This window comes from Lolium perenne, chromosome 2 (assembly GCF_019359855.2).
Source record: "Lolium perenne isolate Kyuss_39 chromosome 2, Kyuss_2.0, whole genome shotgun sequence".
Taxonomy (NCBI): Eukaryota; Viridiplantae; Streptophyta; class Magnoliopsida; order Poales; family Poaceae; genus Lolium; species Lolium perenne.
The window spans coordinates 238,938,491-238,949,835 of NC_067245.2; the positions used below are offsets into that span (position 1 = coordinate 238,938,491).

Genomic DNA, 11,345 nt, shown 5'->3' on the forward strand with positions numbered 1-11,345 from the left:
TTGATTGGATTAGGATAACATGGGAGCAACATAACAAGAAGTTATGAACTTGTAATGTGATGATCCGTATGTTATTTGTTATGCAATTGTATCTCGGATGACCCTATGTTATTTACTTTGAACATGGATTTGTACTTTGATGACAATATGTTAATTTTTTTTAATATGATCCACACCTTATTTGTTTTGCAATTATGTCATGAAATTTTTCTTATTTGTTTTTCGTGTACTTACATATGAATTCTTAAAACGATGATTCTGATGATGATATAGACATGTATTATCTTCTTGCGGCTTGTACAGAAGATGGTGAAAAGGCACCTTAATTATGTGGCTAGAACAATCCCTTGATGACAAGAAAACACCGGGTTGAGGAGAGAGTGAAGAATCCAAAGAAATTCGACATGTGTTTTAGGATTAGGATGAGGATATCAGTTTTCAGAATGTTACATGAAACTCTTGTTGCTAAATATAATCTAGAGTCAACTTCTTAGATGTACAGTATAGAATCACTAGCTCTGTTTTTTTTGGATGTTGGGGGACCTGAGTCGAATTGTGAAGCCCACAGATCATTTTGAGCGTAGTGTTTCTACTGTCAGCAAGAAGTTTCATGAGGTGTTAGACTGTGTAGATCGTATGGCGGGTGATTACATTAGACCCCATGATGCTACTTTCACCAAAGTTCATCATAAATTTAGACAACCAAGATTTTGGCCTCATTTCAAAGATGTCATTAGGGCAATTGATGGAACACATATTCCCGTCTTAGTTGCTGAGAAGGACAAGATAAAATACACTATCAGAGATACTATACAAGTTCGAATGTCCTTGCAAGATGCGATTTTGACTTAAGGTTCACATTTGCTGTTCCTGGATGGCCTGGTCCGCTCATGATACATGTGTATGGACTGATGCTCGGCCTAGGTTTGCCAATTATCCAAATCCTCCTCATGGTAATCCTTTCGCATATTATGTACAAAAAATATGTGCTCGTAAATAGCACAATTATGTCACGATCTTTTTGCTACTTGCAGAAAAATACTATTTTATCGACTCTGTGTATCCCAATAGGACTGGTTATGTCGCTCCATTCAAAGAGCAACGCTACCATGTTCCGGAATTCCAGGGTGCGCCTCCTCAAAACATGCAGGAGAAACTCAACCATCTTCATTCATCTCTAAGAAATGCCATTGAAAGAGCATTTGGCGTTCTTAAGATGAAGTGGCGCATTCTGCTTTCTATACCATTTTCCCCGACCGGGAGACGCAAACGAAGATCATCACCGCATGCATGTGTTTTCATAACTTCATTCGCGATAGTAAGCAATATGATGGCCATTTCGACAAAATTGAGCGAGGCTCGTATATCCACGAGGGTAGTGCATCTTATGTCGGTGGAAGCACCTCATCTTCTTCTGATAGCGTCATGGGTGCGCTGCCACACAGAGTTGCTGAAAGTTTAGTTGTCTAAGAAGCTTTTGTTATTGTAATTTCGCGAGGACTAAAAGATGTTTTTTTTCTCCATGTAATGAATTGTAGGATGTATGGTATCATCGTCGAACTATTGATAACGGTGTTTATTCATTTCTACCTTGTTATGTACTAGCATACGCATGGTATTACCAATTACTTAGAGGACATATAAATTTAGAGGGGTTATAGACACTTCACAGCTCAACACATCAAACAAGCCAAATAACCAAAAGCCAAAAAAAAAAAACAGTATGAACCATAACCTTCTCTCCACTACATATTCTTCCCATAGTTTTCCAAAAACTAGCTTCTGTGAAACTAGAAACCGGGGGCCAACACTTGCAGCCTTGCCATCGCCAAGACGGCTCTTCCCGTTTGGACTTTGGACGTGACTAGCACACCAACCTACTCCGCGACTCCGATCGGCGACACCAAACGAGCGTCCCTCTCCCTCTCCCCATCCAAATCCCAAATCAAATGCTCACTTCCGCCACCGCCCCCTCCTCGTCGTCCCACGCCTGCACCCGTCCTCGCCGCACCGCCTCCGCGCGCGGGCGCCGGCCCCGCCCCGTGCTCGCCATGGCCGCCTCCGACGACCCCCGCGCCGCGCCCGCCAGGTCGGTCGCCGTCGTCGGCGCCGGCGTCAGGTGAGCGACACGATTTCGCCCCCCTCCCAGAATTCTAATGGTTCCGTGCCTGTGCGCGTGAGGTGTTTGACGGAATGCCGGTGCTCGGTTCCGCCGGTCTGCGCAGCGGGCTCGTGGCGGCGTACAGGCTCAGGAAGAGCGGCGTGCGGGTCACGGTGTTCGAGGCGGACGACCGGGCCGGGGGGAAGATACGGACCAACTCCGACGGAGGGTTCCTCTGGGACGAAGGGGCCAACACCATGGTGAGCCCATTTTCTGTCGTTTACTTGGACTCTGAATTCGTGGAGTACTGTGCGTCGGTATATGCTTCGGAGTTCCTAATGTGGAATCAGTCAAAGGCTCGAGCGAACCGATCAGCCTGTGTACATTATCGTGCTGTGCTCCATGTCGCGATCGCTAAGAAGGGTGTGCTTATTGTGTGACACTGGTCTCCTGGTGGGGCATGTAGGGGGTGGTAGGACATGGAGCAGACTCCCCTCTCTCCTTGTTCGAAATTGAAATTGAATCGGAAGCTAGAACATTAGTTCATGACATAACCTGCTTCTCTTACCTGCAGACCGAAAGCGCACTGGAGGCTAGTAGACTAATCGATGATCTTGGCCTCGAGGACAGACTGCAGTATGTATGTGCCAACGATATATCTTTGGAATACTTAATTTATTATGCTTGCCTGCTGCTGTATTGTTACCTGCTCCAGTTTGTCACTTGCTTGATAAGTTCAATGTCTGTTTCAGCCTAACTCCCAGCACAAGCGCTACACTGTTAAAGATGGAGCGCCAGCATTGGTAATAGGTTTTTGATCTAGCTCATGCATCTGTTGTACTACTTTTTTTCCCTTATGGTACCCCACTTCTGAATATTCTCCTTTTTTTTCTTAAGATTCCCTCAGATCCCATTGCGCTGATGAAAAGCAGTCTTCTATCTACAAAATCAAAGGTATGGCCTGCTATTTAATGTTGACTGCTACAGTCTACAGAAGATGCAAAACAGTGAATTACTAGGTCCGGGTTGAATGTTTATTGTCAGTGTCACTGGTCGATAGAGATGCATAGCAAAGTAGAATCACTTTATCAAATGCTTATGTTGATGCTCATCACCATGACCTGAATTAGGGATTCAGTTAACAACTTGATACATTTGTGCATTCTCCAGAACTTTGTCACTTTAAAAGATTTTTGTCCTTGAAGTTTCATTGTCTGCATCATGTTACATTCGTTTTCATCAAAATTATTTCCTACCCTTGCAGTTTAAGTTATTTCTGGAACCATTTCTTTATGAGAAATCTAGCAGAAATAACTCCAAGAAAGTGTCTGATGAGCATATACGTGAGAGGTGAGCCTTCATACTTGGTGTTTTACATTGATGTAGATGTCAAGTGCGAAACATATGGAGTAATAAACTTTTTTTCTTGAACTTGGGTACGGAGTAATAAACTATTGCCCTTGTAAGAAAATGTTGAGGACTTGAGAGGTCATTCAGTGATTTTATATTATCTGCATGTTACTTTGTGTAGCTAGAAGGCAGATATGCATAGCGGGCCTTTGTTTCTTGTGTGCAATAGTTTGTTAATGAATAATTGAATTTCCCTGTTTTGACACATTTTCAGTGTTGGGAGCTTCTTTGAACGCCACTTTGGAAAGGAAGTGAGTTTTTTCCTGGACAAATCTTGAATAACTAGTCATATGTAATCAAAATCTCTGCAGTTCATTGTAACCAGACATGCTAAGAATTTCCTTGTTTATTACAGGTTGTCGACTACCTTATTGATCCATTTGTAGCTGGAACAAGTGCAGGAGATCCTGAGTCATTATCTGTAAGTTATTATTGTGTCATGTCCAACTATCTGCATTTGTTAGATATATATTTTTATTTTCTATCTCCATATTTCCATAGTAAACATAGTTTATCTTGTTTTATGTGTGTACACAGCATGTGCCCTTCTCCCATGTGATGTGTGTTCAGTTTTGATAGGCCATATCACCTTGTTAATGCAACTGTGCTGGCTTTGAGTAACAGTTGTCTTCTGCAGATCCGTCATGCATTTCCAGCGTTATGGAATTTAGAAAAGAAGTAAGTTTGTACATTTATTCCATTTGCTGCATCCCTTGTCCACTTCTACATTTTCATTATTTTTTGTTTCCGAATTCTTGTGTTTTCTATCTGCTGTTCATTTTGTATGTAACTGCATGCACATTTAAGGAGTGTCAGTTCTACATGTCATTATTGTATTTTCATGACATTCCCGTATCCTTTTTCTCGCATCGTTTTCATGGGTTCTGCTGTTAGCCTGTTACTACACCATCTTCTCTTTCCTTGTTGATTCTCGTGAATTGGCATTGGCATAATTACTTTGTTTTTCCTCCTAGTGGCAACGGAGTCTGATTAATTGGCTTTGAAGTAGAACTGAACTTTTGGGTGAAACATTTCTTAATTAGCCCAGTAATATAAATCTTCTTGAAGTTGTATCTATATTGTAATTTTCGTTTTCTACTGATGATGCTATGTATATTATCTTTGGCAATACAAAGTGTCAACCTAAATTATTGTCAATATAAAAGGCTATGACACCATTATTCAGAAAAATGCCTGCATTGATTGTATCTGGTATGAGAAGGAATGGCGATCAAACGTAGTGAGTACCTATCCGAACCATGAATCGTGGACAGGTGCTAAACTATCAACTTGCTGGAGCTTATTTGGATTTTTTTCTAAAAATTTACGAGAGTGGATTTTGTACACCCACGCATGGGTGTGGGTGTTTCCGTCACCGTCCATTGTGCTTTGAGATTCAGATAAAAAGAGGAGAGAGAAAGGAATCTTTCCTTCTACCATGGTGGGCACGAATCTCAAGGAATAAATGGATGGTGATGGAAACACCCACACCCATGCGTGGGTGTACAAAAGTATTTCCGAAAATTTACTATACTTGATGTATATCACTCTCTGATACTTAGATAGATAATTCTGTTATCATCTGTTGAAGCTTCAAAAGGCAATTAAAGAGGTGCAGTGGTAGACCACTGGAACTACTTTGGTTAAAACTTTGTAATCTGCATCAGTCATGATAATAAGCATTGGACTTATCGTGTCCAAACAGACCTAGCACTTTCAACTTGACATTTACACTACAGCATCTTGTTATCATAAATGAGGATAGCAACTTTTGTCTTCCCAGTTATGTTTTTTAACCTTTCCCTTTTTCCTTTCAAATCTGTTGTTCATGCTCCTTCAATGCTCTCAGGTATGGTTCTATCATTGCTGGTGCCATCTTGTCTAAACTAACAGCTAAAGGTGATTCGACTAAGAAAGGAAGCGCTGTATCAGGAAAAGGAAGGAATAAGCGGGTGTCATTTTCATTTCATGGTGGTATGCAGGTATTCGTATGATGATATCCTGTCATTTTATTTGTTATTTGTTAGTGCCAAAGATTTCAAAGGCAAACCCTATTAACTCTGTGCCATTTAAAACCGATGCCTTCTAACTTTCTAACTAAAGTAATGGTTATTTCTGTGGCACTCAAGGATGAATATTCAGTCAGCGAACTAGCATCACGTCTTTAAGGCCTCTCACAAGTCAGAAAGCTGCAGTGATTTGTATGATTGTATCAATTGTCGAGCTTAGCGATATGTTTACACCCTGCCACTAGGCGACGCCTAGGCAACGCTTAGGCACTAGGCGATGGACAAACGCCTCGCCTAGGGCATAAACGGAAGTCTAGGCAGGGCAACCAAGAATTTTTCTTCCTCAATAATAAATCATGCCATAATTCACGAACGAGCTATATGAGCATTATTCTAAAGGTAGTTATTACAAATTTACACATTTACATGCTCTAAATTAATGTGTATTTACATATAATGACCCACATATACACTTGCTGGTGTAAACTATACCCGCCTAGACTACGCTTAGGGCGCTTAAGCATCGCCTAGGCACTAGGCGAATGCCAACCGCCTCGCTTACGCCTAGCGCTTTTTACAACCTTGGTCAATGCTCAAATCTTATTGACTTGCCACAGGTTTATTAGCTCGAGGACAGTAAATTTAAGCTATGTCAAACAAAATACCAATCATGTATCCAAGTGTATATCTTGATTATATTTAACATCATAGCAGTCAAGATAAGAAATCTGACATAATGAGTGAGCCAAAGGCAGCTACAATAAAAGAACGAGTTAAATATCACCAAATAGTTGCATTGTACTAATGATGAATCACACATCATGCATGGTCAAACGGATGCATTACTCATCTTTCTGCAAGCAATGTTGTGATACCCTGCCCCACTGCATGGTAACATATCGCATGTCTTACTATTTAACATCTTGTTTGTTAAATTTTATGTTCACTGATTTTCAGACACTAGTAGATGCACTTCACAAAGAAGTTGGAGATGGTAATGTGAAACTTGCGACACAAGTGTTGTCATTGGCATGTAGCTGTGATGGACTCTCTGCATCAAATGGGTGGTCAATTTTTGTTGATTCAAAGGATGCTAGTAACAGGGAGCTCGCAAAGAACCAACCCTTTGATGCTGTTATTATGACAGTAAGAAACACTCATCTGCCCTCCTATTAAGTTCATTTGATGTGCAATCTGGCAAATTTGCTTCCTGCTGATGTGTAAAATTTGATACTACTTCAGTACTCAGGACAGGCTATTATGACCGTTAAACATGTGTGTAAACCTAATTATTTACCCCTTGCATTTTCTCCTCTTCAGGCTCCACTGTCTAATGTCCAGAGGATGAAGTTTACAAAAGGTGGAGCTCCCTTTGTGCTAGATTTTCTTCCTAAGGTCAGGTTAGATCACCAGTGTAGATTAACAAATCCAATGGTTTATATGGTTGTGCTTGCAAACAAATTGGTGCTAGGTGAAATTCCTCTTTGCGGCTTTGATGACATTCTTGTTTTCATGACCCACAGTGTATTATATGGGTCATTGCTAATACCTCTATCACAACGCACTTAATTTCTTATGGAGCTATGAAAGTAGTAGTTAGTAGTGATGTGATGTGTTTCAGAAGGCAGCCAGATATATTGGACCTGAAGTTCACAAATTTGGATTTTCGATGTGGGTGTTCAGTAATGCATGCAAAAGTGCTTGCACTTTAAATAACTTCCTGGAAAAAATGACCTACATATATGTACCATACTTAATGACATGAATACAGAATTGGAGTAAAGATAGTTTTACATTTCTCCATTGCAAAAGAGGTCCTTGATTGTTAAATTTTATATGATTTTGATTCCCATAATGGAACCATAACTTCTTAAGATGCTTTGTTGTACTAATTTCACTATTATTTCATATTTTCATTTGGAGAATACTTTAAATTATTGCAACATACTACTTCTAGAGCCTACGAGCTATTGTATCACAAGTTTACAGTTATGACTTATGGGATGGGTGACTCTGATTTCGTCTCATGACATACATGGACGTTTTCGAACTCTACATGTATAGCAGAATCCTGCCTTAATTGATATTTTATTATGCAGGTGGATTATCTGCCGTTATCCCTCATGGTAACAGCTTTTAAGAAGGAAGATGTCAAAAGACCCCTGGAAGGATTTGGGGTGTTGGTACCCTATAAGGAACAGCAAAAACATGGTCTGAAAACCCTTGGTAGGTTAGCTCAGCTATGAATTGCCATTATGTACACAAAACAACCTTGCTATATCAGTTTACTTATACTCATGTTTTTGTTAACTCTGATTCATAGGGTTTAGCTCCACATTTTTTTCAGAGAACATAGCCTCTACATTGTTACACATGTGACTGTTTCTTGTATAGGAACCCTCTTCTCCTCTATGATGTTCCCAGATCGAGCTCCTAATGACCAACACTTATTTACAACATTCGTTGGGGGAAGCCACAATAGGGATCTCGCTGGAGCTCCAACGTATGGAATTTCTGTATGTTGAATGTTATGCTTATTTTTAGGTGGATCATTCATATTCTATACTTCTGCAGGGCTATCTTGAAACAACTTGTGACTTCTGACCTTAGAAAGCTCTTGGGTGTAGAGGGGCAGCCAACTTTTGTGAGGTAAGTGTCCAAACGTATTGCCTTAATAGTAGAAGTCGTTGATATATGTCCCATTTGAGCTTGTGTTTTGGTTTGCTATCTTCTAGGAAATGTTTGAATTTACATAAAATAAAAAATACCACTACATGCTCATTAATTTAACACGGACATTCTTCATTACACAGACATATACATTGGAAAAATGCTTTTCCTCTGTATGGCCATGATTATGATTCGGCATTGGAAGCTATAGGAAAGATGGAGAGTGATCTTCCAGGGTTTTTCTATGCAGGCAAGTCAATAAAGGCACCATATTGTTAATTTGTTATTGGTTTTCATGAAAATGTAACTCCATGCCTTCTTGGTCTGCCGAAAATGATGCTCTGATAAAAGAAAACATGCATTTGCATCTCATTAGTCTTGTTGGAGTTCTCTAGAGCAAACCAGAAATAGTAATGCCATTAAGTAACACTATTATCTTAAATAGTCATTGAACTTTGGTTATGTCTTACAGGAAATAACAAGGATGGCTTGGCTGTTGGAAATGTTATAGCTTCAGGAAGTAAAACTGCTGATCTGGTGATCTCGTATCTTGAGTCAGGCATCAAGCAAGATAATTAACACCCAAGGTATCTGATGTTTTGTAGCATTGGCAGACTATTTTGCTCACTTCATGTAGATTGAAAACGATAGCACCGGTTGGAATCTCTTTATGAAGCTTAACCATTAACCATTAACCTGATATCCACTGTCCAACTTGTGTAAAGATGGGCAAGGAGTGCAATATAACTCTGGTGGCCTGAGGCGCACTTATGTTGTTTGGAACAGTGATCCTTTCTAAAAAGGCTTACATTTCGGAACGGAGGTAGTACATGTTTTGACAACAGAAGTTACTATCTTGGAATATTTCTGTCTTTCCGAGAATACATGATATGTATAATTTATCAAGTTGAGATTCTAGCAATAAAGCCTCCAAAATTGCATAGAGCTCAAGAGTTTTGTTGGCCCTCACACATTTAGGTACCCGGTGCAAGGGTTTTGTGGTGCTCGATATTTTAAGAATTTTTGTTGAAACAACATTTATGTAACATTGTATTAAATTTCACAGATATTTGTCTTTATTTTTTTCTTGGGTCATGCAATAAAGTTTGACTTGAAATTTTGCAGCATGGTAGATACATATTGTGTGATGTGCTGGTTCTCTTCAACTTTTCGACAATTCCTAAACTAGTTTACCGAGTTTGGGTGCACTGGGTGCACCAGGTATGTTCTGTTGCCTCTTTGAGGCTCTGAACAATAATGATACATGTGTTGGGCAATTATTTCCTGCTATTTTTACGGTGTTAGTATTGTTAAGTAAAACATAGTCTAATAACCTCAATAACCATTTCTGATAAGGTTGTCTGGTCAATCATTCAATCATCTGAGATAGGCTCCCATATAAAAATCATTCTGTGGTAGGCAAGTTAAGTCCTAGAGATGCATCTGCAGTACTACTGCTAGTACTTGATAGCTTTAGGCCATATATTCCCACTTGGAGACACAATTTAACACTCCAATTGACCAAAAGGTCGGTAGGCCAGGTCAGGTTGAAGCCAAACTGAAAGTCTTGTGAGGATCCAGGCAAAGATATACTTGTACGGTATGCGTGCTACACTTCCGATGTGCATCCATCATGATGTTCCTCTCTTCTATCTTTGCCCCCCCTTTTTGAAGTCTTGGGGTACTCCATAATTACCATGATCCGCAGGATTATTGTATGAAGCTTCAAGCTTAGGTTTGGTTCACATGTATGCACTAGTCCTACATCATTGCCCTCGTTTTTAAAGTTATGTTGATCTCAAAGCGATGGCATGCAAGACCAGGTTGTGTTGTAGTAGTGCAACTGCCTAGAATTAAGGAGGCTGCCCTTCAAAAAGATAGATATGAGAGGGAGTGGGAGTGGGATAGATGGATGATTTCGCTGTCTGGATTGATATTTGGTTGTGCTTGGTGTAAGCAAAACACAAGGCATTTAGCTTCCCTGGGAACTTTAGGGCACAGGCAAACATGAGTAGGGCATTCCTTGGAGCCTTTATGTCTTTCACTGCACTTCTCTTTTGAGGCGCATCCTTCCGTATTGTATGCGCATGGCGGCCACTGAACATAAAGGAGATACTATATAAGTAGATAACAAAGTAAAAGGTTAGGTGTTGCCCTTGTTTTTTCCCCATGTCTGGAGGACTGGTAGCTTGACCACCTTATCCATGAAGCTTGCTTCTGGTGCTTTATGTTTGCTTGTCTGAAATTGAAGTTGTGCATTTCGGTTTGACGTTCATGGACATTTTGGCTTCAACAGTGACACTGAAGAACTCTTTTTTTTCCTCCCCTTTCCTACTTTATTTTCTCGACACAGGCCTCACCTAATGCCTTCCATAGTCTGGATTTTGGTTGAGCGCCAATTGGTTTCTTCTCATGCAAGGAGTAGAAGTAGTCTTGCCTACCAAGCCTAAGTTTTATTTAACCCAAACCTTTGATTTGTTCAATGCATGCCATGGACCAAATCTCCCAAGACCTGCTTAGGCCAAAGGCTATGGCCATTAACCAAAAGTATCTTGACAGGAGTTGAGCTTGTTAGCTCGCCGTTTCGAACATGGCAAGTGGGAGAGGACAGACGCTCGATTAGCTATGTACTTATAATAGCAATGCACCATCATTGGGTTTTGGATGTGTCATTGTGTGGCTGGATGCATAGATTAGAGATATACATACATATATATGTATCCTCCTTGGCCACATGGCTACGGGGTAATCTAGCCCCCAAAATATACACATCACCACCCTAGCTGAAAACCTACCAAGCGCCGACGTTTATATTAGAGCCTAGCAACAGCTAGCTCGTGACAAGAGGATAATGCCTTTGAACTGTTCTTAACACACATTTGGCTGTGTGCTCGAGGACTACCAGTTCTTGTTTGGTATCTGCATGCGAGCCATTTGTTGGTACATGCATGGCTCGGTAGTTATTGGACTGGAGCGTTCTCGTAGTACAGATTTTGCTATTTTCTCATCTAGCTCTTGTCTTGTGTGCGCCAAATTGTGGATGTGCTGATGTTCAACAGTTGGGTGCATGCGTGTGTGATGTGTACCATTTATGACCAAGTCCTTTTTCCGGGAAAAATATATGACTAAAGTCTGATAGTAGACTTAGAACACAT

General features: G+C 40.4%; 1 protein-coding gene across 1 annotated transcript; it reads left to right on the plus strand.

Moving 5' to 3' along the window:
* Positions 1-1,813: 1,813 nt before the first annotated feature.
* LOC127335349 (protoporphyrinogen oxidase, mitochondrial) lies at positions 1,814-9,322 on the plus strand. Its single transcript, XM_051361994.2, has 18 exons — positions 1,814-2,119; positions 2,226-2,361; positions 2,676-2,741; positions 2,854-2,904; positions 2,999-3,055; positions 3,366-3,451; positions 3,726-3,762; positions 3,867-3,932; positions 4,149-4,189; positions 5,361-5,493; positions 6,478-6,666; positions 6,841-6,915; positions 7,620-7,746; positions 7,915-8,023; positions 8,095-8,169; positions 8,334-8,440; positions 8,663-8,777; positions 8,916-9,322. Exons 1-17 carry the CDS (start codon positions 1,950-1,952, stop codon positions 8,767-8,769), a joined length of 1,632 nt encoding a protein of 543 aa, XP_051217954.1. The 5' UTR covers positions 1,814-1,949; the 3' UTR covers positions 8,770-8,777; positions 8,916-9,322.
* Positions 9,323-11,345: the final 2,023 nt, after the last annotated feature.

What these genes read in the sequence shown, in the direction of transcription:
- LOC127335349 (XM_051361994.2), top strand. Translation starts at nt 1,950, where the DNA reads ATGCTCACTTCCGCCACCGCCCCCTCCTCGTCGTCCCACGCCTGCACC. An exon ending in ACGAAGGGGCCAACACCATG is followed by an intron (nt 2,362 to 2,675) that starts GTGAGCCCATTT and finishes TCTTACCTGCAG; the next exon opens with ACCGAAAGCGCACTGGAGGC. An exon ending in TCGAGGACAGACTGCAGTAT is followed by an intron (nt 2,742 to 2,853) that starts GTATGTGCCAAC and finishes TGTCTGTTTCAG; the next exon opens with CCTAACTCCCAGCACAAGCG.